The sequence below is a fragment of the Manis pentadactyla genome, chromosome 13 (assembly GCF_030020395.1).
Source record: "Manis pentadactyla isolate mManPen7 chromosome 13, mManPen7.hap1, whole genome shotgun sequence".
NCBI classification, from domain to species: domain Eukaryota; kingdom Metazoa; phylum Chordata; class Mammalia; order Pholidota; family Manidae; genus Manis; species Manis pentadactyla.
The window spans coordinates 94,074,642-94,100,059 of record NC_080031.1 but is presented as its reverse complement, the minus strand read 5'-3'; the positions used below and the strand labels follow the sequence as shown (position 1 = coordinate 94,100,059).

General features: G+C 37.1%; 2 protein-coding genes across 5 annotated transcripts in view; both read right to left on the bottom strand.

Moving 5' to 3' along the window:
• Positions 1-25,418, bottom strand: part of RAD50 (RAD50 double strand break repair protein) — a 103,537-nt gene that overhangs the window by 41,312 nt on the left and 36,807 nt on the right. For all 4 annotated transcript variants that reach the window (XR_008993395.1, XR_008993396.1, XM_036919200.2 and 1 more), the window contains exons 6-14: positions 22,112-22,240; positions 21,720-21,885; positions 20,143-20,336; positions 12,671-12,877; positions 11,506-11,688; positions 11,010-11,167; positions 6,132-6,307; positions 5,390-5,627; positions 186-375 (exon numbers count right to left, since the gene is read on the bottom strand). Coding sequence is in view for 2 of the 4 variants with exons in the window: in XM_036919200.2 (XP_036775095.2) it covers positions 186-375; positions 5,390-5,627; positions 6,132-6,307; positions 11,010-11,167; positions 11,506-11,688; positions 12,671-12,877; positions 20,143-20,336; positions 21,720-21,885; positions 22,112-22,240 (1,641 nt within the window). In the remaining 2 variants the exon portion in view is untranslated. The remainder of the gene's footprint in view (positions 1-185; positions 376-5,389; positions 5,628-6,131; positions 6,308-11,009; positions 11,168-11,505; positions 11,689-12,670; positions 12,878-20,142; positions 20,337-21,719; positions 21,886-22,111; positions 22,241-25,418) is intronic.
• LOC118929260 (mitochondrial import inner membrane translocase subunit TIM14-like) lies at positions 10,026-10,431 on the bottom strand. Its single transcript, XM_057490857.1, has one exon. The coding sequence runs from the start codon at positions 10,394-10,396 to the stop codon at positions 10,046-10,048; it is 351 nt and encodes a 116-aa protein (XP_057346840.1). The 5' UTR covers positions 10,397-10,431; the 3' UTR covers positions 10,026-10,045.

The window sequence follows — 25,418 nt, the reverse complement described above, 5'->3', positions numbered from 1 at the left end:
CTTAATTCCTATAATTTATGAATAAAAAATCTAAACCCAGGAATGTAAACTCCGAGACTACCTGAAATTCAGTATGGGGAACTCTAAACACAATCTCTATCTGAATACTTAGCTACTATTTTTACCTGTCACATTTAAACTAATATGAAACAAACTTATTCTGTTTTAAACTACAATAAACTTACCTGGAACCTCTCCATAATTGTAACATCTGTCAGACATGCTTTAGCACTTTCCTCTTCAGGCATTATTGTCCCCAAGAGTGTTTCCTGTTCTTCTATATCATTCTTTAGGTGCTGTATCTCTCTATTGACATTCTGCAGTTTGTTCCGTAATTCTGGCATTTCCTTCTCCTTCAAATCAACTATGTTTTGCCTTAACAGATAACACAGTTAACAATAAGTTACCTAGTGTTTTCTCATAACGAGACTGAGATATGTACTTTTGGCAAAAATACAGAAGTGACATATCCTCTTCTTAGGGCATCATATCAGTGGGTACCATGAAGTCAGTCTGTCTTATTACTGGAGATGTTAATCTTATTCACTTGGCTAAATTGGTGTCAGCCAGATTTATCCATTGTAAAGTTACTATTTTTCTCTTTGTAATTAATAAGTATTTTAGGAGAAATACTTTGAGATTAAGTAAATATCCTGTTTCTCCTCAAACTTTTGCCCACTGATTTAATGCCCATTAGCATACCTTGCTTTCACCAATTACAGGAATTGCCCCCTTATCCACAGGGAATATGTTCCAAGACCTCCAGTGGATGCTTGAAACTGCAGATAATATTGAACCCTATAGATACTGTTTTTCCTATACATAAGTACCTATGATAAAGTCTACTTATTTGACTTACAAATTAGGCACAAAGTAGAAAATTATAACAATACACTGTAATAAGTGATGTGAATGTAGTCTCCCTCTCTCCAAATATTGTACGGTACTCACTCCTTGTGATGATGTGAGATGATAAAATGCCTATGCGATGAGATGAAGTGAGGGAAATGACATAGGCTTTGTGACGTAGCATGAGGCTACCACTGATGTGACTGCATGTCAGGAGCAAGATCATCTGCTTCCAGAACGAGGCTGACCTCGGGAAACCATGGAAAGCAAAAATGTGGATAAGGGGGCTACCATACTACTGTGTTGTTTCCCAAACTGCGAGAGTTTTACAAACTAACTGACCATACTCATCAAAAGTCAAAATCATGGAAGACACAGTAAGACTGAAGAAATGTTATAGACTGCAGAGCATAAGAAGAAATAACAGCTGGATAAAACATGGACTTCTCAGTTGGATCCTGAAACAGAAACAGGACGTAAATGGGAAGACTGCTGAAATTTGAGTATTGTTTGAAGTTTAGGTTATAGCATTATACCAATGTTAATTTCTTGGTTTTGATAACTGTATTATGGTTATATAAATTGTGAACTTCAGGAGAAGCTGGAATGAAGAGTATGGGTGAATTCTCTATACTATTTTTGAAAATTTTCTGTAAGTCTAAAGTTATTTCAAAATAAAACATTAAAAGAAATGATGGAAGCATATGGCTCAGCCAAATGCTATGTGGGTTATGGTACAAAAACTATTGACTAGTTTACTGCAGCTACTATAGCTAATGAATTACTGCCCCTGTATCAGGTAGTAGCCCCATACCTGTTTTTGTTGACACCTCTGAATCAATAAAACATGTAATCTTAAAAAAAAAGCTATCAAGCTTTTTAAAGAAAATTCCATATTCTTAATTAAAATGAAATTAGTACAATAAATTAGTTTTTAATGGGAGTCTTCTAAGGGCAAAACTAGAAACTCAAGGGTTAGCTCTTGTATACCGTTATTACTTAATGATTTTTTAAAAGTCCACACATGACCAAGAAATGCCAAGCTGAACTGACTTGTGGCAATAGAAAACCTGTAATTTTTTTGTACCACAGATGAAAAAATTCTTACTAAATATGGAGGTATGCATATTATGCATAATTTCATGCTCACGTTACTTCCTGAATATTGTGGACATAGACCAAAAATTGGTCTCAAATTATGTGCCAAGTAATTATAAAGTTACCCAGGTATGCTGGCCTAAAGCCAGTCAGTCAAGCATTCATTTGACTGGGTACATCTCGGTGGAGAACACACTGCAGCCATTCCACTCTAATACCATTTCTACATTTTCACATACATACATAACAGCCTCACTGACATGGTCCAGGTTTTGGTGCCTTCTTTTTTGATGATTACCTAAGATGCTAAAATAAGTACTCTGAAAATGAAATGGTATTTCCTGAGAGAATGGGCTATTAAATCTATTAGGATACTCTGTCTTGTTTTTTAAAATTTTCAGAAACTCAATTCACCTATTTTTGTGACAGTGTTCCTTTTCCAAGGGGATTTTATGTAAAAGAAACCAACACAGATGTGGCACTGAAAAAACTTTTGGGAGAAATAGGGGAAAAGACTGAGTTTTTATTTAAATAAGGTGTTATAATAAATGAACCTGAGTCATTACTAAGCAAAGTGATAAACAGGTATATTTTCATCTGACATTTCATTCACAGTGGTGGTCTTAATATTAAGTGTTGGTGAGTTCAAGGCTTTAAATGAAAGTATTATTTTCCTCAAAGGGGGTAAGCAATGATTTTCTGGCTCCTTAATACCTCTCTGGGCTCATCTTCACTCCTTTCCCCTTTGGCCTTCACGTCAAATATGCCTCAGGGGTTTTGTTCTGCCTGGAATGCCCTTCTCCTGGACAACTGCATGGCGAGCTCCCTTACTTCTCTCAGATCTCTGCTCAAATGCCACGTTCATCAGCAATTGCGCTGCCACCGCCCCCTAGGTACTCTGTTTCATTACCCTCCTGTATATTTCCCTACAGCACAGCACTGATCACCACCTGTCAGACTGCACACTTAACTTTTCTAGAGTCAGGCTATTTTACTTCATGTGTGGTGACCAGGATGGAACACAGGGGCCACTCCAGATACTGGGGTACTATCTGCACTAAAGGTGGCTACAAATACTTTAACATTCCCCCATAAAGAGATGGAGTCTGTTCTCTCACTGAATATTGGCAGGCTCTGTGACTATGCTGACAAACAGAAAACAGCAGAAGTAGCACAGTGCCAGCCTTCCGGCCTAAGCTTTAAGAGACCTGCAGCTTCTACTTCTTACCTCTTGGAATTCTTGGTTTTAGGACACTTCCTTTGGTAATCCAGCCACACTCTACTGCCATGAGCCCGAAACACACGTGGAGGCCATGTGAAGGCATTCTGCTTACAGCCTAGCTGAGCTCCCAGCCAACAGTCAGTGTCACTGCTAGTCATAGGAGTGAGCTATTTTGAACATCTAGCACAGAAAAGCCTTGAGATGACTGCAGCCAACCTCTGAATGCCACCACATGCAAGACCCCAAAGGCGGGTCACCCCACTAAACCCAATCACTAAGTTTTAAGAATAAATGACTGGAACTCATACAGTTCTGTTCATTCAGCAAGTAGTTACCAAAGTTACAATACACAAGGAATTATGGAGGTAAAACAATGAATAAGGCATGTACTTCACTCAGAGAAGGGAACCTGTGATGGAAAGGGTCCTAAAATATAATATAATGTGGATTTCTGCTATTTATATCAGTATGCCACAAAACTAAGCTTATTTTTCCTTTTTCCTCTACATGCACTTTCCACCAACTTCAGATTTTATCTTTCACTTGATTTTTTTCAAGATACTTCCTTATTCCTCTCCTTCCTTTTCCTTCTCAAACTGCTTATGTTTCCTTATCACTCTTGGTAGCCCCCAATAATCTGATTTTCACCCTTGATAATTACAGTAGTTCTGTACTGTTGCCTATTAAACACTCCAAAACACAGTAACTTAAAGCAACAGCATTTATTTCAGGATCAGGACGAGCTGTCTGCGTAGTACTTCCGACTCAGGGTGTCTCACTGGAGTTGCAGTCAGATTGTCAGCCAGGGCTGCAATCACCTCAAGGCTTGACTGCTGAAGACTCTGTTTCCAAGTGGCATACTCATTCACATGGGTGTTCAAAAAGCCTCAGGTTCTCACCAAGTGAGTCCCTCCACGGGGCTGCTCACAACATGGCAGCTGGCTTCCCCTTGATCCAAGAGAGAAAGGAGAACAGAAAAGTACAGAGCCTTATTTAACCTAATGCCGGAAGGGACATGCTGTCTTTTCTGTCCTGTTTTATTGGTTACACAGACCAATCCTGAAACATGAGAGAAGACCATACAAGAGTGGGAATACCAGGAGGCAGGATCACTGGGGACCATCATGGAGGCTGGCTCCCACAAAGCACATCTTCTTAAACTTTTCCTAAAACTCCTCTTTGGTCCTAGTTCTTTCTGCTTCCAGAGTTTTCGTGTCATCCATTCACTATACTAACATTAATTTTCCTAAAATACACCTTTCATTAAATCCCTCATCTGCCTACCAGAGAGAGTTGTAACTAGGCTTGAACATAATGTAGCCCTGTATTTCCAACTTATGGGAATCAACGCCTACAAGTAATTCCCTGAACTCCAGATCCCTTTTACTGAAGCAAAGGTCATACTCTCCTTCCCTTTTCACACAGTTCGAGTTCCCCTCTCCCCTTTTCTTCTCTTAACTGGGCAGAATCCATTTCCCTATATCTTACATTCCCCCTCCTACCTTATTCTCAAAATCCTTATTATTCTGTAATCTACTGGCTTCTCTCTTAATTAATGCATTTTAAAATGAATTAAGTACTTTATTAAGCCCAACTTTCTAAATGCCCAATTTTGAGAGCTTGTCCCCTTACTTAGATATTGTTTTACTAGCCTCATTGACCAGCTTTGTGCTCTATATTCTGGGAAACACCTATGCAAGCATCACATACTTTCTGACACAGTTTTATTTATGGACAGATGATCATTTAAATTTCTCATACAAGTGAGGGGAAAAAATAAGCAACAGAAATCACTATGATTCATTCTTTTTGAAAGTAGGAAAGACATGAAAATATAGTTTGAAATTTCTTGGGAGACTTTTTAGTACTTTAATTCTTAGGGTGTATTTACAAAGTAACACACCAGTAAACAGTTCTAAATCTGTCAAAATTTCTGCCCTCAAACCAAGCCTCAGGAATTAATAAACATACAAATGAAAAAAGAGAAAGATTATTTCTGTCCTGTGACTGGTTTAAGAAGCAAGCTTACCTTTAAACAAAGTAACTGTTTTTTCTTACCATATAAGTAACATGAGATGGGGCACACTGGCTCAGAATCCTGAGTTAACTTTTATTCATTCAACACATGCTTACTGAGTACCTACTAGATGCCAGGCACTGGATGAGCACCTTTCCAGGGCTGCTGCTACATGCACAGTAATCGCAAATCCCTAGTCTCACCTCATGGGCACAAGGCCCAGCATTTCATCACGCCGCTTTTCTTTTTTCTTTAGCTCTGATTCTGTTGACTTGAGTTTATCAGGAGCAAGCCGCAGTTTCGACTGCAAATCACTGATGACTTCTTGTAATTCAGCTTCTGTCTGAAAAACTCTCTGACAGACGGGGCAACATGATTGGTTTTCATCTGTTAGCTGAGTAATGAACTGGGAGTAAACTGCTGTGGCTCCAGCAAGCATGGCTATGTTAAGAAAACAAATATATTTCCAGTGAGAAGAATATAAAACAAAAAGTTCATCAATATGGTTACATCCTTTTTCTGTAAATATAATTCTTGCTTTATAAACACATCATGAAAGAAATAAAAATTCTCTGATATTTAAATCTTCTTCCAAAGGGCACAATACATTATTTTCTGGTAACACACAAGAAGTTTAACAAAATTTTAAAGCTTATTATGTGCTAGAAACCATTCTAAGAGCTTTACACCTATGATCTCATTTACTCTTTCCTAACATCCTAGGTGGTGGGTAATTATGTCCTCAGATAATGAATCTGAAGTATAGGAAGGTTTTAATAATTTCCCTTAAGTCACACAGCAATTAAGTTGTAGAACCAAAACTGAAAAACTTAAGCCATCTAGCTCTAGAACCAAGTTTTCAAAATCTCCCATCCTTACAAGTGTACTGTGAATGAGAATTTAAAACTGTCAAAGCACCTTGATAATATAAAGTAGGTAACTTACCTCGTTGTTTTGAGGATTTTTCAATTTCTTCTTTAAGCCTGTCTAAATCACTTTCAAAATCTTGGCTACCACAAACATCAAACAGTTTGTCTTCATAACTGGACAACTGCTCTTCCTTCCTTTTTAGCTCATTATTTATATGATTTTTATTTTGCTCAGCTGAAGCTAGTTCCTTGCTAAAATAAGGACAAAGACAGATTACAATTTTAAAACATGAGAATTGAGTTTGAAGAATTTGAGTAGGTACATAAAAGACAAATTCTGCCAACAAATGTTACAAAGGTTTGCTGTGACCAAGTACTTCTTTTAGAAGTCATGGCAGTAGTCCACTTTTACTTGAACTTTCCCCCTAGGACACTGATTCACCTGCCAACCCTGGTCATAGGCCTACTCCCAGAAAAATCTGTATAGGCAAAATTCTGCCTAGTGTTGTGGGGTTCATGGTCTTAGACCTTGGCTTAAGAGCCTCAGCAAGGAGAACATGCCTGCTGGAGCTTCTACTGGAGAAAGAGAAGAACAAAGGAGAACATTCTCCTAATTCCATTTGGACCTTTCACAGTATCACTTCCCTTTCCTCCTGTAAAAACTTCTTGGTCCTCTCCCTGTTGATATTACCTACTAAAGTCCTGCTCATTCACTTGCTCTCATGCATCAAAGAATTTGCTCACTAGTACAATGTATCTCCATTCCAACTCTTAAGTATCCTAGCTAACCTCTATGCCCTCAAAGATCAAGATTTTTCAATTTGCACATTATGATGCACTAGGTAAGTCATGTAACCTATTTAATGCATTATATTCAGCATATTTAAAAAAATGAAACAGAAGAGAATATATTGGAATAGACTGCCCATAGTTACAACAGGTACTATTTTGGGAATTTTTTTCAGATAAACATACATGAGCACACATGTACTTCATCTTGATATTTCCCATTTTGAATCACAGTAATAATCTGGAAAAAAATAACTGCTTTCATTTTCCGGCCCCCTGAGCACTTCTCATCAAGATCACCATCCTAGTAACACCAAACACTGTGGAAGGGTTATTTTCTCAAGGCATCGCAGATACCACTCCTGTGTGGCTCTCACCCTGGTTCCAGACATGTTAGTTTCCTTCACTTGCAACTCTTCCTTCGCCTGACAACAGTTTAAATGGTGTTTCCCAGGAATCTGACTATAATGTTCTCTCTTTTCTTTGCATAAGGTGATATGGCCATACTAATGACTCCAATCACTTACACAGAGCAACAACTTTCAATCTTTTAAATTTCAAACACCAATATTATATTCCCTACCACACTTCCACAAGACACACAAATTTAACACAGCCAAAACCAAATCCATTATTGTCCCCGAAAATCAGTGTGGATTTTTTGACTCTTACCCAACCACTACTCAAGGTGACATTAGAAACAAGTGATCCCTTTTTTATTGTGGTAAAAGCAAGTAACATAAAATTTACCATCTTAACCATTTCTAAGTATGCAGTACAGTAGTGTTAACTATATTCACACTGTTGTTTAACCTATCTCCAAAACTTTTTTATTTTGCAGACTCTAAACTCTATACCCATTGAACGGCAAATCCCTTTATCCCTCTCCTGGCAACCACCATTCTACTTTCTGTTTCTACAATTGTGACTACTTTGGCTACTTCATATTGAGGTAGGTGGTGGTGGGATGCAGGCAGATAAAAGCTCAGGACCCTTGTAAAAAGTCCCAGTCCAAACTCAGCCACTTAGACCTCAGCTGCTCTCTGGTTGTGTCCTAAGCAAATGAAGTTCAACCATTTAAAAGTACACTTAGTTAGATAGACCTCAGCGGTTCTGATGGGTTATGCTGTATGTAGATGAGACATTTACTTTCGGCCAATCAGGAGTGAGTTATGATGTCATTAGGGGGGGTGGGACTTTATCCTCTCAGGAGGCAATATAAACCCCAGGCACTGAGCCCTGACAGCCTCCTCTCTTGAAGCTCCTCATGGCTTGCAGTTCTTGCTTTCTCTTTTCACTTATTAAAAGAGCTTTGCTGGTTGCTCCATACTCTCATCTGCTGGTTCCATTCTTTGCTGCCTCCAAGACATGATCCTGGGAAAAAAATAGCATTCTGACGGGTAAAAATACAAGTGAAATAAGGCAGTATTTGTCTTTTTGTGACTAGCTTATTTCACTCAGCATATTCTCCAGGTTGATACAAAAGTCATTAAAAAAAAAATTTAGGTTGCTTCCACCTCTTGGCTATTCAAAGTAATACTGCAATGAACATGGATTGCAAATCTCTGAGATCATGTTTTCAATTCTTTTGAATACATACTCAAGTGGAATTTCTGGATCATATGGCAATTCTAGTTTTCATTCGTTGAAGAACCTCCATAGCGTTTTCTATAGCAGCTGTACCATTTCACATTCCCACTAACAGCGCCACAAGGGTTCCAACTTCTCAACAACCTCACCAACACTTGTGATTTTCTTTTTTTTGATAGTGGCCATTCTTACCTGTATAAAGTGATAATATCATTGTGGTTTTGATTTACATTTTCCTGATGATTAGTAATGTTGAGCATCTTTTGTTTGTTGGACATTTGTATAACTTACTTGGAGAAGTGTCTATTCAAGTCTTTTGTCCTCTTTTAAATCTGGTTATTTTTCTATTGTTGAGTTCTAGTTCCTTATATATTCTGGCTATTACCCCTTACAAATATATGGTTTATAAATATTTTCTCCCATGTACATACTTTCTCTTCATGGGGTCTTTTCCCTCTGTGGATTGTTTCCTTTGCTGTGTAAAAGTTTAAAAATTTTTTTTATTTTGGTATCATTGATATACAATCACATGAACAACACTGTGGTTACTAGTTTCCCCCCATTATCAAGTCCCCACTACATACTCCATTACAATCACTGTCCATTAGTGTTACAGTAAGATGCTATAGAGTCACTACTTGTCTTTTCTGTGCTATACTGCCTTTTCCATGACCCCCCTATATTATGTGTGCTAATTGCAATGCCCCTTATTCTCCTTCTCCCTCCCTTCCTACCCACTCTCCCCAGTCCCTTTCCCTTTGGTAACTGTTAGTCCATTCTTGGGTTTTGTGAGTCTACTGCTGTTTTGTTCCTCCAGTTTTTCCTTTGTTCTTATACTCCACAGATGAGTGAAATCATTCGGTACTTGTCTTTCTCCGTCTGGCTTATTTCACTGAGCATAATACCCTCCAGCTCCATCCATGTTGTTGCAAATGGTAGGATTTGTTTTTTTCTTATGGCTGAATAATATTCCATCTTCTTTATCCATTCATCTACTGATGAACACTTAGGTTGCTTCCATTTCTTGGCTATTGTAAATAGTGCTGCAATAGACATAGGGGTGCATAGGTCTTTTTCAAACTAGGATCCTGCGTTCTTAGGGTAAATTCCTGGGTCAAGTGGTATTTTGATTTTTAGTCTTTTGAGGAACTTCCATACTGCTTTCCACAATGGTTGAACTAGTTTACATTTCCACCAGCAGTGTAGGAGGGATCCCCTTTCTCCACATCCTCCCCAGCATTTATTGTTCCTAGTGTTTTCTATATTGGCCATCCTAACTAGGTGAGGTGATATCTCATTGTGGTTTTAATTTGCATTTCCCTGATGATTAGGGATGTGGAGCATCTTTTCATGTGCCTGTTGGCCATCTGAATTTCTTTTCTGGAGAAGTGTCTGTTCAGATCCTGTGCCCATTTTTTTTTTTCTATTCAAATGGTATTTATCCAGGGAGTATTAATTACCAAATATTCTATAATCTGATTTATAAGAAAATGAAGGTTTGATTTAGCCTGTGCTAAATCATTTTTAAAACTTGTAGCTTTGAGTATTTATTACGAAAAGCTGGTACTCATACACATTAACTAGTAAGAACTTAAAATTCACAAATTTACCTCATTTTTTAGCTTGACCTTCTAGTAAATCTTTAGCTTCATTGATTTTGGCTGCTATATAAGGAGATCCTCCCTTGTCTGGGTGATTTAGAAGCATAATTCGTTGATGAGCATCTCTTATTTTTTCTCTATTGGCAGTAGGGCTTAAACCTAGTATTAATGCTGCTGCTCTTTTTGTCATTTTGGGTTCAAATCCACCTCTGTAATAGGTACCACTGAAGGCAGATTTTGGCAGACTTTGAAAAACTTGTTTTACTTGAGGCTCCATATGCTTCATGGCTTGCAAAACACAACGGCCTGCAAATCCTGCAGCAGCAATGGTCAGTCCAACTGCTACCACTGTACTGGCCATGGCTCTGGCTCGGCTCTGTGCCCATTTTTTAATTGGCTTTTTTGCTTTTTGGGTGTTGAGGTGTGTGAGTTCTTTATATATTTTGGATGTTAACCCCTTGTCAGATCTGTCATTTACAAATATATTCTCCCATACTGTAGGATGCCTTTTGTTCTGTTGATGGTGTGCTTTGTTGTACAGAAGCTTTTTAGCATGATGTAGTCCCATTTGTTCATTTTCTAATTTGCTTCCCTTGCCCAAGTAGATGTGTTCATGCTGTGTAAAAGTTTTTAACATTGATATAGTCTCATTTGTCTGTTTTTGCTTTTGTGGTTATACCCAAGAAATCATTGCCAATTTCAATTTAATGAAGCTTTTCGACAAATTTTCTTCTAGGAGTTTTATAGTTTCCAAGTCTCCTTTTTTATAAGGACAGTTTTAATCCTCTCACTAAGTTATTCAAACTTCCAGGGAACGAGAGCCCCAAATCACTCTGTTATTATTTTACTTAATTTGTAAAATATAGAACCAAGGTCAATTAATACAACATACCATTTCAGGACAACAAATGATTTTTTTTTAAATTAAAAATAAAGAGATTTCTGTTACATTTCCAAATGCTGCAACTACTTACTTCAGTTTGGCAAGTCTGTCCCTGGTATGATTAATTTCTTTTGATTTACTATGAAGCCAGTCTTCAAGCTGTTTTTTGTTGGGAAAATACCCTAACAATGAAGTTAATTCATCACTGTGCCTGGATTTTATTTTTCTGATTTGTTCATCTTTGTCAGCCTAAAGGAAACAAAAAACTTCTAAAAATAATGTTCAATATCTCCACACTACATCAAGAACAAAGATAAATTCTAGACTAATTAAAATTCTACACTTAAGAGAAAAGAGGAACAAGTCTGGTAACCCCTTGTCAGATATGTCAGATATGTGCATATGTATGTCTGTTTCATTAGTTTTTGTAATTAGAAAAGTTTTTAAGCTTGAAAGTTCTTATAAATACTTAATCCCTAAATATAATGCAAATACTGATAGATACATCACTGTTTATTAATTATGAATGTAAGATTAGCTGTTTTAACTACTAGAAAGTGTAATTGGAACAAAAAGAAAGGTCATACTTTATCTTTGGTCAGCATCTCCATCTGGGTGCGTGCTGTTGTATGATGGTTTAATTGTTCCATCTCCTGGTCCAATTTACGCAGCGTCCTGTCTAGGTCTGCTTTCTCATTTTGAAGGCTTATTACTTCCGTTTTTAGAGTTTCTACACTGCTGTTTTTCTCAGCTTTACTTAGCTCATGTTCCTTATCAATAGTTCAAAACAAATGCATAGGTTAAAAAGTAATGAGTGTATTAGAAATCAACAACTTCTCAGAATGGTCGAAATACTACTGTTTGCTTAAGGAAAATCTTATAGTTACCTTAGAGGAGGGAAAAATGAGAATTAGTGAAAAATTAAGAGAACTATGTCTAAGCATACAGTTTAGTGACTCTTTAGTCAAGAATTAAGTATTAATTTATCAAGTACCCATGTAATTCACTACATTGCCTGGTACATGGAAACTATAAAATCCTGTGATGTGGTCCCTGACCAGTGTCTCCCCAATCACAACATAGCGGTATTGTGATAAAGTGCTAAATTGACAAAAATGTATACTACATGGTGACTTAGGGAGCAAAAAAAAGTGTTTAGGTAAATTACCAAGATGGGATCTGAGAGGGTGATTCACCAACTCTGGGATGCTTTTGTTACGGAGATGTGAAGGAAAGGAACTTATAGGAACAAGGAAGAAAATGGGGAAATTCATTAAAAGAAGAGATGGGATAAGAAAGCTTCTACCACAGAAAATGTGGCAAACATGGCAAAAAATTATATAAAATCTATGGTGTTTGATACCTAGAGAGAAAAATAATTTCTTTTTTACCTACGTAAGAGGTTCTTAACCAAGGTGTTCGTAAGAATCACCTAGTTTTGTTTGAAACACACATTTCCATGACCATTATTTGAGATTTTGATTAGGAAAATCTGAGGTAAGGTCTAAATACAGGTATTTTTTAAAAGCTTCCGAGGTGATTCTAATTTTCAATCTACCAGATTGCAGAACCCAAAAGTTGGGTGATTACAATATTCAGATGAATTCATTTTATAGGAGATTGGTAGACAAGGTTGACATTTTAACGAAAATGCCATAATCTTAGAATTATCAACAGATAAAATAGTTTAGAATACAAGATTATAAATGTCTTATACCTTAAATTTATTAATTTACTCAAGTAGTATCTTACAGCTTTTGTGAGTTCCCGGTCCAGTTCAAGAATCCTGTCTGAAGATCCTTCCAACTGCTGTAATTCATACTTTACATTTTTCAGCTCATTCTCCTTCTTATTCAGGATTTCTGATTTTAGCTCAATTATTCTTCCCAGTCCAATCTTCTTATCCCTTATCTCATCTATTTGTTTTTGCTTCATATTCTCTTTTTCTGCAAAGTCATTCTAAAGAAATATGAGACAAATGAGCATTAACAATTTTTTCACAAAATAATCCACTAAGAAAAAGCTTCTTCACTCAAAAGTAACACATACAGTTAGGCAGTAAGATACTAAAGAGGCTAACCTTGAACCTTTGGTAACCACGAATTTAAAGCCTGCAATGGCAATAAGTACATATCTTTCAATAGTCACCCTAAATGTTAATGGGTTGAATGCACCAATCAAAAGACACAGAGTAACAGAATGGATAAAAAAGCAAGACCCATCTATATGCTGCTTACAAGAGACTCACCTCAAACCCAAAGACATGTACAGACTAAAAGTCAAGGGATGGAAAAACATATTTCAAGCAAACAACAGTGAGAAGAAAGCAGGGGTTGCAGTACTAATATCAGACAAAATAGACTTCAAAACAAAGAAAGTAACAAGAGATAAAGAAGGACACTACATAATGATAAAGGGCTCAGTCCAACAAGAGGATATAACCATTCTAAATATATATGCACCCAACACAGGAGCACCAGCATATGTGAAACAAATACTAACAGAACTAAAGGGGGATATAGACTGCAATGCATTCATTCTAGGAGACTTCAACACACCACTCACCCCAAAGGATAGATCCACTGGGCAGAAAATAAGTAAGGACACGGAAGCACTGAACAACACAGTAGAGCAGATGGACCTAATAGACATCTATAGAACTCTACATCCAAAAGCAGCGGGATATACATTCTTCTCAAGTGCACATGGAACATTCTCCAGAATAGACCACATACTAGGCCACAAAAAGAGCCTCAGAAAATTCCAAAAGATTGAAATCCTACCAACCAACTTTTCAGACCAAAAAGGCATAAAACTAGAAATAAACTGTACAAAGAAAGCAAAGAGGCTCACAAACACATGGAGGCTTAACAACACGCTCCTAAATAATCAATGGATCAATGACCAAATCAAAATGGAGATCCAGCAATATATGGAAACAAATGACAACAACAACACTAAGCCCCAACTTCTGTGGGACACAGCAAAAGCAGTCTTAAGAGGAAAGTATATAGCAATCCAAGCATATTTAAAAAAGGAAGAGCAATCCCAAATGAATGGTCTAATGTCACAATTATCGAAATTGGAAAAAGAAGAACAGATGAGGCCTAAGGTCAGCAGAAGGAGGGACATAATAAAGATCAGAGAAGAAATAAATAAAATTGAGAAGAATAAAACAATAGCAAAAATCAATGAAACCAAGAGCTGGTTCTTCGAGAAAATAAACAAAATAGATAAGCCTCTAGCCAGACTTATTAAGAAGAAAAGAGAGTCAACACAAATCAACAGTATCAGAAACGAGAAAGGAAAAATCACGACGGACCCCACGGAAATGCAAAGAATTATTGGAGAATACTATGAAAACCTATATGCTAACAAGCTGGGAAACCTAGGAGAAATGGACAACTTCCTAGAAAAATATAACCTTCCAAGATTGACCCAGGAAGAAACAGAAAATCTAAACAGACCAATTACCAGCAACGAAATTGAAGCGGTAATCAAAAAACTACCAAAGAACAAAACCCCCGGGCCAGATGGATTTACCTCGGAATTTTATCAGACATACAGGGAAGACATAATACCCATTCTCTTTAAAGTTTTCCAAAAAATAGAGGAGGAGGGGATACTCCCAAACTCATTCTATGAAGCTAACATCACCCTAATACCAAAACCAGGCAAAGACCCCACCAAAAAAGAAAACTACAGACCAATATCCCTGATGAACGTAGATGCAAAAATACTCAACAAAATATTAGCAAACCGAATTCAAAAATACATCAAAAGGATCATACACCATGACCAAGTGGGATTCACTCCAGGGATGCAAGGATGGTACAACATTCGAAAGTCCATCAACATCATCCACCACATCAACAAAAAGAAAGACAAAAACCACATGATCATCTCCATAGATGCTGAAAAAGCATTTGACAAAGTTCAACATCCATTCATGTTAAAAACTCTCAGCAAAATGGGAATAGAGGGCAAGTACCTCAACATAATAAAGGCCATCTATGATAAACCCACAGCCAACATTATATTGAACAGCGAGAAGCTGAAAGCATTTCCTCTGAGATCGGGAACTAGACAGGGATGCCCACTCTCTCCACTGTTATTTAACATAGTACTGGAGGTCCTAGCCATGGCAATCAGACAAAATAAAGAAATACAAGGAATCCAGATTGGTAAAGAAGAAGTTAAACTGTCACTATTTGCAGATGACATGATACTGTACATAAAAAACCCTAAAGACTCCACCCCAAAACTACTAGAACTGATATCGGAATACAGCAAAGTTGCAGGATACAAAATCAACACACAGAAATCTGTGGCTTTCCTATATACTAACAATGAACCAACAGAAAGAGAAATCAGGAAAACAACTCCATTCACAATTGCATCAAAAAAAATAAAATACCTAGGAATAAACCTAACCAAAGAAGTGAAAGACTTATACTCTGAAAACTACAAGTCACTCTTAAGAGAAATTAAAGGGGACACTAACAGATGGAAACTCATCCCATGCTCGTGGCTAGGAAGAATTAATATCGTCAAAATGGCCATCCTGCCCAAAGCAATATACAGATTTGATGCAATCCCTATGAAACTACCAGCAACATTCTTCAATGAACTGGAACAAATAATTCAAAAATTCATATGGAAACACCAAAGACCCCGAATAGCCAAAGCAATCCTGAGAAAGAAGAATAAAGTAGGGGGGATCTCACTCCCCAACTTCAAGCTCTACTATAAAGCCATAGTAATCAAGACAATTTGGTACTGGCACAAGAGCAGAGCCACAGACCAATGGAACAGACTAGAGAATCCAGACATTAACCCAGACATATATGGTCAATTAATATTTGATAAAGGAGCCATGGACATACAATGGCGAAATGACAGTCTCTTCAACAGGTGGTGCTGGCAAAACTGGACAGCTACATGTAGGAGAATGAAACTGGACCATTGTCTAACCCCATATACAAAAGTAAACTCAAAATGGATCAAAGACCTGAATGTAAGCCATGAAACCATTAAACTCTTGGAAGAAAACACAGGCAAAAACCTCTTAGACATAAACATGAGTGACCTCTTCTTGAACATATCTCCCCGGGCAAGGAAAACAACAGCAAAAATGAGTAAGTGGGACTATATTAAGCTGAAAAGCTTCTGTACAGCAAAAGACACCATCAATAGAACAAGAAGGATCCCTACAGTATGGGAGAATATATTTGAAAATGACACATCCGATAAAGGCTTGACGTCCAGAATATATAAGGAGCTCTCACGCCTCAACAAAACAAAAAACAAATAACCCAATTAAAAAATGGGCAGAGGAACTGAACAGACAGTTCTCCAAAAAAGAAATACAGATGGCCAACAGACACATGAAAAGATGCTCCACATCGCTAATTATCAGAGAAATGCAAATTAAAACTACAATGAGGTATCACCTCACACCAGTAAGGATGGCTGCCATCCAAAAGACAAACAACAACAAATGTTGGCGAGGCTGTGGAGAAAGGGGAACCCTCCTACACTGCTGGTGGGAATGTAAGTTAGTTCAACCATTGTGGAAAGCAGTATGGAGGTTCCTCAAAATGCTCAAAACAGACTTACCATTTGACCCAGGAATTCCACTCCTAGGAATTTACCCTAAGAACGCAGCAATCAAGTTTGAGAAAGACAGATGCACCCCTATGTTTATTGCAGCACTATTTACAATAGCCAAGAATTGGAAGCAACCTAAATGTCCATCAATAGATGAATGGATAAAGAAGATGTGGTACATATACACAATGGAATACTACTCAGCCATAAGAAAAGGGCAAATCCAATCATTTGCAGCAACATGGATGGAGCTGGAGGGTATTATGCTCAGTGAAACAAGCCAAGCGGAGAAAGAGAAATACCAAATGATTTCACTTATCTGTAGAATATAAGAACAAAGGAAAAACTGAAGGAACAAAACAGCAGCAGAATCACAGAACTCAAGAATGGACTAACAGGTACCAAAGGGAAAGGGACTGGGGAGGATGGGTGGGTAGGGAGGGATAAGGGGGGGAGAAGTAGGGGGGTATTAAGATTAACATGCATGGGGGGGGTAGGAGAAAAGGGAGGGCTGTACAACACAGAGAAGGCAAGTAGTGATTCTACAACATTTTGCTATGCTGATGGACAGTGACTGTAAAGGGGTTTATAGGGGAGACCTGGTATAGGGGAGAGCTTAGTAAACATAATATTTATCATGTAAGTGTAGATTAGTGATAGCAAAAAAAAAAAAAAAAAAAAAAAAAAAGGGCAGTTCCTGTTTGGTAACCTCCAACGAGTTCTACACAAGGGTATAAAGGGCATATAAAAGTGTAGGCAAAGGGTCTGTTTGTGTTTATACAGAGGATCAAAGCCTAATTGGGCTACCCCGAAAATGAACTAAGATACGATATGAAAAAGAACTTCCAACATCTGCACTCTCTGGAAGACTCATGCCAGAAGATGATCATCAAAAAACCCCAACAAAGATCCACGCACTGCTACAGCTGTAGATGCACTCATCCCACCAGCTCCTGGACTTGCCATGGGAATGAGGAAGGAGATATCTAAGCTGGCCTGTGCATACAGTAAAACAACAAAATTGGACTGGATCTATACTGTTGGAACTCAACCAAGAATTTGGAGAAGTGCAAATTGTAGCGCTCCAAAGTCTTACAACTACAGACTATTTACTGTTAAAAGAACATATGGCATGTGAACAGTCCCCAGGAATGGGTTGTTTTAATTTGTCTGATTTCTCTCAGACTGTTCAAGTTCAGTTGGACAATATCCACCATATCATAGATAAGTTTTCACAAATGCCTAAGGTGCCTAACTGGTTTTCTTGGTTTCACTGCAGATGGCTGGTAATTACAGATATGCTTTGGTTATGTAACTATACTCCTATTATGTTAATGTGTGTGTGCAATTTAAGTAGTAGCTTAAAACCTATACATGCTGAAGTTACTCTACAAGAAGATATATCAAAGAAATAATCAATCTTCCCATGTTTTCTTCCGCCTGCTACTTCTATAGCTTTTCTTCTTCCTTCCTAATTACAACCCTTAAATAGAATTCGTGCCTCATATCAAATTTACCGAGTATCATAATTCTTCCAAGTGGTAAAGATACCTCAAGACAAATGCTGGGCATAGAAGCCACAGGGCATAAATATGCAAAGAAGTAAAAAGCTAACTTTTTCAAACAATAAGGCTTCTCTCTCACTTACCAACTTCACATTTCCCTGTATGGCCCCGGAAGATGACTGGTTAGCCAGAGACGGGTAAGATTCCTCAAGGGAGGAACAACCTAAGACAGGCACAGTCGCAGGGGGGCCATCAGGTGAGAAATTGGGGATCAACAGAGGTGAGGCTTAGAACCTCACCCCCCCGTTCTGAGAGAAATCTTCTGCATACGTGGATGTTTTATTGCCCTGGTCTAGCTTGGATTAACACATAGTCTACAGGCACACACCTGATCATCTACATGTGCTCTCTTACAACACTAAACTATGTTTTCTACCTTTATCTTGTATCTACCTACCACTTCAGCATTTTATTAAAAATAAATATAATAAAGAGAGAAATGTGGTATCCACATATAAATCAAGTATAAAAACCAAATGAGTATTCATATTTGAACTGACTGTTTAGAGTTCATAATGCATGAGCAAAACCGAAAGTTTCTGTGATGACTGCCCTTGTACTGTTCACTATGTAACTTATTCATTATGTAAGAATTTGTTCTACATGTAAAAACTCGTTTGTTATGCCTCAGAAGATTGGAGACTGACAAAAATTAGGCTTGGGGTGGATTAATGATTGTGCATTGAGCATTGACTCCCCTATACAGAATTTTATTGTCGTTAACAACCATTTGATCAATAAATATGAGAGATGCCCTCACAAAAAAAAAAAAAAAAAAAAAAGGACAGACTTCCAATGGTAAAATAAATAAGTAACCGGGATGTAATGTATAGCATAAGGAATATAGTCAAGATATTATAACAGCCTGGTAGGGTGATAGCTGGAACCTAGAATTATGTATATAAATGTTCTACCACTGTGTTGTACACTTGAAACTCATGTAATGTAATACTGTGTGTCAACTACCCTTCAATAAAAAATAATAATTAAAAAAAAAAAAAAAAAAAGTAACACATACACGATGAGGGAAATATAGGAAAGTATTAAAAAATGTAATGACCAGCACCTAAAGATAATCATTATTGAGTTTGACAAAACTTTTTCTTCATGATTAGCTTTAAAAATAAATTTCAAGTTGGGGAGGGTGGGTGGGAAGGGAGGGATAAGGGGAATAAGGGGTATTATGCTTAGCACACGTAAGTAGGGGGGCACAGGGAGGGCAGGATAGCACAGAGAAGACAAGTAGTGACTCTAGAACATCTTACTATGCTGATGGACAGTGACTGTTATAGGGTATGTGGTGGGGACTTGACAACAGGGGGGAAGGTAGTAACCACAATGCTGTTCATGCGAAACTTGAGCATAAGATTGTGTATCAATTATTCCTTATTAAAAAAAATTTTTTTCGAAAGACAAACACTGTGTATCTCACCTATATGTGAAACATATAAAACAAAAAGACAAAACTCAGAAAAAGAGATCAAACTTGTGGTTACTAGAGGCAGAGAATGGGGGGAAAGGGAGTTGAAGGAAGGTAGTCAAAAGGTACAAATTTCTAGTAATAAGATAAGTAAGTTCCAGGGGTGTAACGTACAACATTTCTATAGCTAACACTACTACCATATACAGGAAGACTGTAAAAAGCATAAATCCTAAGAGTTCTCATCACAAGAAAAAAAGCTTTTTTCCTTTTCTTGTCGCTGCATCTACATGCAAAGAGAGATGTTAGCGAACCTACTGTGGTGATCAATTCAGTGTATGTAAATCAAACCATCATGCTGTACACCTTACACTTACAGTGATGTATGTTGTTTTCAATAAAACTGGAAAAAAAGAAATTTTACTTTAATCTAATAAAAAACATAGGTCTGTATTTTCTTCATATTTTTGTCCTTAAAACTTTAAAAAATTAGCTTCAGTAAAGGTTTTTTCCACCTTGTAAGATCCTTCCAAACATTAATCCAAAACTATAACAAAATAATGCCCATCCAAAAATTAAAAAATAATTCAACTAGAGAATCTTAAACAAAAGAAAACAACAACATTCACCATCAGTTGGCTGGCAATTTCAGCTTCCCTTTCTTGCCTCTCTCTCACAAGTTTGTGAAAATTTTTAATGTGTCTTTCACTGAATGGGCCACGCTCAAAGCCATCCAATTCCAGCTGTGTTGCCAAAGACTGAATTAATGAATCTCTAGCTCGGATATGTTCTTGATGGCGATCTGCTTGTAGCTGTAGACGACCTTTAAAAAAACACATCCATAATTAATTCTTTTTTCAGCTGACTGTTTTTTCAGCAGTTCCAAAAATAATACAGCAAGATCTCTTATAACCTTTGTCTAACTTCCCCCAGTGGTAACTATGGTATTGTGATGTAATAAGAAATACATATTTGGTCTTTTTCCCTGGTTCCTGGCAGAGTTCCTAAAACTCACAGAATTTCTGAGTAATAGGGGTGAGAGAAGCATCTTTTGTTATTCATTCTAAGTCCCTTTCAACCATGTGTGAGTTTCTTCTAATGAGGTGGCTCTTAAGAGGATGGGAGCTAGCTGTGAGAAGCACCAACTGCAGAATTAGAATAAATTTCAGTACCCTCACCCCTGCAACTCTGGGAGGTGCTGAGGATTGGCCACTAATGGCCAATGATTTAACTATTCAGGCCTATGTAACAGAATTTCCATAAAAACCCTAAACACTGGTGTTCAGAGAGCTGCCAGGATGGTGAACACATCGAGGTGCTGGGCGAGTGCTGCACACGGAGACGGTATGTAAATTCACTGCCCTTTTCTGATACCTCGCCCTATGCCTCTCTTCCATTTGGCTGTTCCTGAGCTGCATCCTTTAGAATGAATTGGTAATAGTAAATGTTCCCATCAGTTCTATGAGCCATTATAGCAATTATTGAATCTGAGGAAGGAGTTGTGGGAACCTGATTTATAGCCAGTTGGTCAGAAGTACAGGTGACAACTTGGGACTTGATATTGGCATCTGAAGTTGGGGGTAGTCTTGTGGGATTCTGTGGGGTCTGCACTAACTCTGGCCAGGTAGTGTCAGAAAAATTATAGGACATCCACTAGATGTCTACTGAGAATTAGAGAATTGCTGGGCATGGAAAAACCCACCACACCTGCTGTCAGAATTATTGTGAATCGAAAAACAGTGTTTTCTTTTAGTGACATTTTGCAAAACTAGTGTAATATCACAACCAAGATATTAACATTGATAAATCCATCAATCTTACGCAGATTTCCCCAGTTTTACTTGTACCCATTTGTGTGTATTAAGTTCTATATAATTTTATCAAATGGGTAGGTTCATATATCAACCACATTCAAGATACCAAACACATCGAATAGCACAAGAATTCTTTTGTTGCTTTTACAACCATAACCACACTAAACTTCCTCCTGTTCCTCTTCCTACTCAGTAACCCTGGCAACCACTAATCTTTCCTCCATTTCTAAAATTTTGGCATTTCAAAAATGTTCTATAATTAGAAACATACTGTATATAATACTATGAAATTGTTTTTTTTCACTCGGCATAATTCCCTGGATATTAATCATTCACACAGAAAATGCATAATAATGTAATAGGAAAAAAGACCAAATAACACTTTGTCCTACCCTGTTCAACAAGTAGTTCTGATTTTTCTTGATTGAGAAGCCTAGATTCTTTATTTAATTTTTCCAGTTCACGCTGACAGTCTACTAATCTCCTTTCTTTCTCCCTTACTGTTCTCTGGTGATTGTGATATAAATCATTTAGTTGCTCATCAGTCCCTTGAAAAACCTGTGTAGATAGAAAGAGCTTTACTGAATACATGTAAGAAGGTATCACTCTGAGGTACAAAATATGAAAGCTTATTCAAATACACTTTCTTATAATATACATGGATATAACACAAACATTGAGATTTGTATGTTTTTTCAAAATATGAGTGGCAAATGGATTCTAATGAGGTTCATTTAAATAATTTCAAATTTTTGAAGTAAAACAAAATTCTACCACCACAGACCTTTTCCATTTTCTGTTCCAGTTCACCATTATCTTTCTCCATTTGCTTCTTTCGGCTCTCCAAAGCTTTAATTTCATTGTCAAGTCTCATTATTTTAGAGAGATTTTGTTCAATTTCTTTTAGACGATTCTGAAAATAAAAACTCTCCATAAATAAAATTCACTATAATTTACACTGCAGATGAATGAACAGAAATAAGATATCCCAGGCCAGACACGTAGTAGAAGTGATTTCATTTAATGCTAACAATGTTATAAAAGGGGCACAGATAAACTGGAAATCAAAGACAATTACTCACCCAACTCTGTAAAGAAAAGCATGAATAAAACTCCACCTCTAACTCCAAACTTACGCCCTCCTCTCATCACCTACCACAGAAGTCATTCATTCACTGGGGACTTGAAGCCACATTATGTAAAATACAATATTCTAAGAACTTAATACTTAAAAGTCTAATTTATAAAAAAAAATTATAACTACTGAGTGGGCTAGAAACTCATGGTGAGTCACCAGTACATTATGAGCCTATGGGAAAATTTATATGTAAAGCTATACTTTGATTCAAAATTTGCTCAAGCATAGAGGACTTTGCACAAGTGAAATATGACAAATGATTTCAGTGGCCTGCTTTCAGGGATAGCTGGTTGTGTATGTCTAGAAAGAGTACTCTATCCTTGAATGATGTTGGGGATAGTTTTCTAGGGTTTGCCTTTATGATTCCAAGGCTGACCAAATGCTCTAAAACAATTTTAGAATCTAACTTTTAAACTAACACAGTAATAGAGTGCTTAGATATCAACTGCAAGCTTGTATAGCTGCGTCAAAATGCATCAATTTTTATGTCATTTAATAGATTATACTGATACCATATCTTGTGATTTGTACATTAATAGCACATGATCACCGCAAAAGTAGGAACTTTATTCACTAATGTATCCCTCAGCATGTAATAGGTATTCAGTATGTTATCTGAATGAAAGATTTCAGAAAAGTAATTTTACCAACATTAAGTCATAGCTGTCATTGAATGCCTACTGTATTGCAGACATTGTACAGAGTACTCAACATTCACTCTAATTCTTTTTTTATTGAAGTATAGTTGATATACTATATATTGGTTTCAAGTATACATTGATTCAAAAGTTACACATTATTAAATCTTTACCCCCACTAGTGTAGTTACTATCTGTCAACATAGAAAGATGTTACCAAACCACTGACTATATTCTCCATGCTGTATTTCCATTCCTATAACATATTATGATAGAGATTTTGTATCTCTTTATCCCCCTCACCCAACCTAACCACACAATCCAACATATCCAGAACCATCAGTAACTTCTCAATGTCTATGAGTCTACGGCTGTTTTGTTCATTTTGTTCTGTTTTACTTTTTTTGAATGCACATGTAAGTAAAATCATAGGGTATTTGTCTTTCTCCACCTGGCTTTTTCATATAGCATAATACCCTTTAGGTCCATCCACGTTGTTGCAAAAGGTAAGATTTCTTTCTTTTATATGGCTGAATAATATTCCATTGTGTATATGTATCACATCTTCTTTATCCATTCATCTATGGAAGGACACTACTGTTGCTTCCATGTCTAGGCTACTGTAAATAATGCAGCAATAAACATAGTGCATGTATCTTTCTGAGTCAGAGATTTTTTTCCTTTGGGTAAATTCCTAGAAGCAGAGTTACTGGATTATATGGTATTTCTATTTGGAGTTTTTTGAAGAACCTCCACACTGCCTTCAACAGTGACTGCACAAACTGACATTCCCACCAACAGTGTAGGAGGGTTCTCTTTTCTCCACATCCTTAGCAACACTTATTTCTTGTCTTTTGGATAGTAACCATTCTAACTGGTGTGAGGTGATACCTCATAGTGGTTTTGATTTCCATTTCCCTAGTGATTAACGATGTAGAGCATTTTTTCATGTACCTGTTGGCCATCTGTATTTCATCTTTGGAAAAATGTCTGTTAAGGACCTCTGCCCATTTTTATTTTCGGTATCATTAATATACAATCACATGAGCAACACTGTGGTTACTAGATTCCCCCCATTATCAAGTCCCCACCACATACTTCATTACAGTCACTGTCCATCAGCATTACAATAGGATGCTATAGAGTTACTACCTGTCTTCTCTGTGCTATACTGCCTTCCCCTTGCACCTCCCCCACGTTATGTGTGCTAATCATAATTCCCCTTATTCCCCTTCTCCCTCCCTTCCCACCCTCCCCAGTCCCTTTCCCTTTGGCAACTGTTAGTCCATTCTTGGTTTCTGTGAGTCTGCTGCTGTTTTGTTCCTTCAGTTTTTGCTTTGTTCTTATGCTCCACAGATGACTGAAATCATCTGGTACCCATTCCTCTCTGCCCAGCCCACCTCACTGGGCACAACACCCTCCAGCTCCATCCAGGATGCCACAAATGGTAGGATCTGTTTTCTTCTTATGGCTGAATAATATTCTATTGTATATATGTACCACATCTTCTTTATCCATTCATCTACTGATGGACACCAAACCAGGCTGTTCTTGAAGAAAGTCAAATGTGTTCCAATATCTTGGTAATTACTACAGTGCCTACACACCATTATCAGGACATCTTATCCTAAAAATAAAATACTTTGTTATTCTTCTATTGAACTAAATTCTAAGTCCATTAGCTCTCCATAATCTGACTGCACTTCTTATCCTTCCTTTAACCCAAGTTCTTCCACACACAATCCTGTTTTGATACACTCATAGTATGAATATATATACATGTGAATATTTGTATACATGTATGTGTTGTATATATGCAAACAAACAAACAAAAACCCTGCTGGTAGGATATATCTGGGAGCTCAGAGATGAGTGAAAAGAGCATATTTTACTTTTCAAATAATATTCTTCTATAATTTTTTCATTGAGTATCTATCAACTTTTAAAAGAAAAATGAAAAATAAATACAAACATACACAAAATACCGTCTAGCTGTCAACTTGATTTTTCCCATTCTTTAAGGCACAGGTCAGCCCTGCCTTCTTCCTTGGAGGCCTGGTGATAGACTTCTACTCAGGCCATCATTTTAAAAAAAGTTTTACTGAGATATCATTCACATACTATACAATTCACCTATTTAAAATACACATTTCAACATGTTTTAGTATATTCACAGAGTTGTGCAACTATCACTATAATCTAATCATATGACATTTTTTACTTCCAAAAAGAAACCTGTACTCATCAGCAGACATTATTCATTGCTCTCTACTGCTTAGCCTCAGCAATCACTAGAGCATTTTCTCTCTATATAG

Coding starts and splice junctions, on each gene's coding strand:
- LOC118929260 (XM_057490857.1), bottom strand. CDS start 10,396: ATGGCCAGTACAGTGGTAGCAGTTGGACTGACCATTGCTGCTGCAGGA.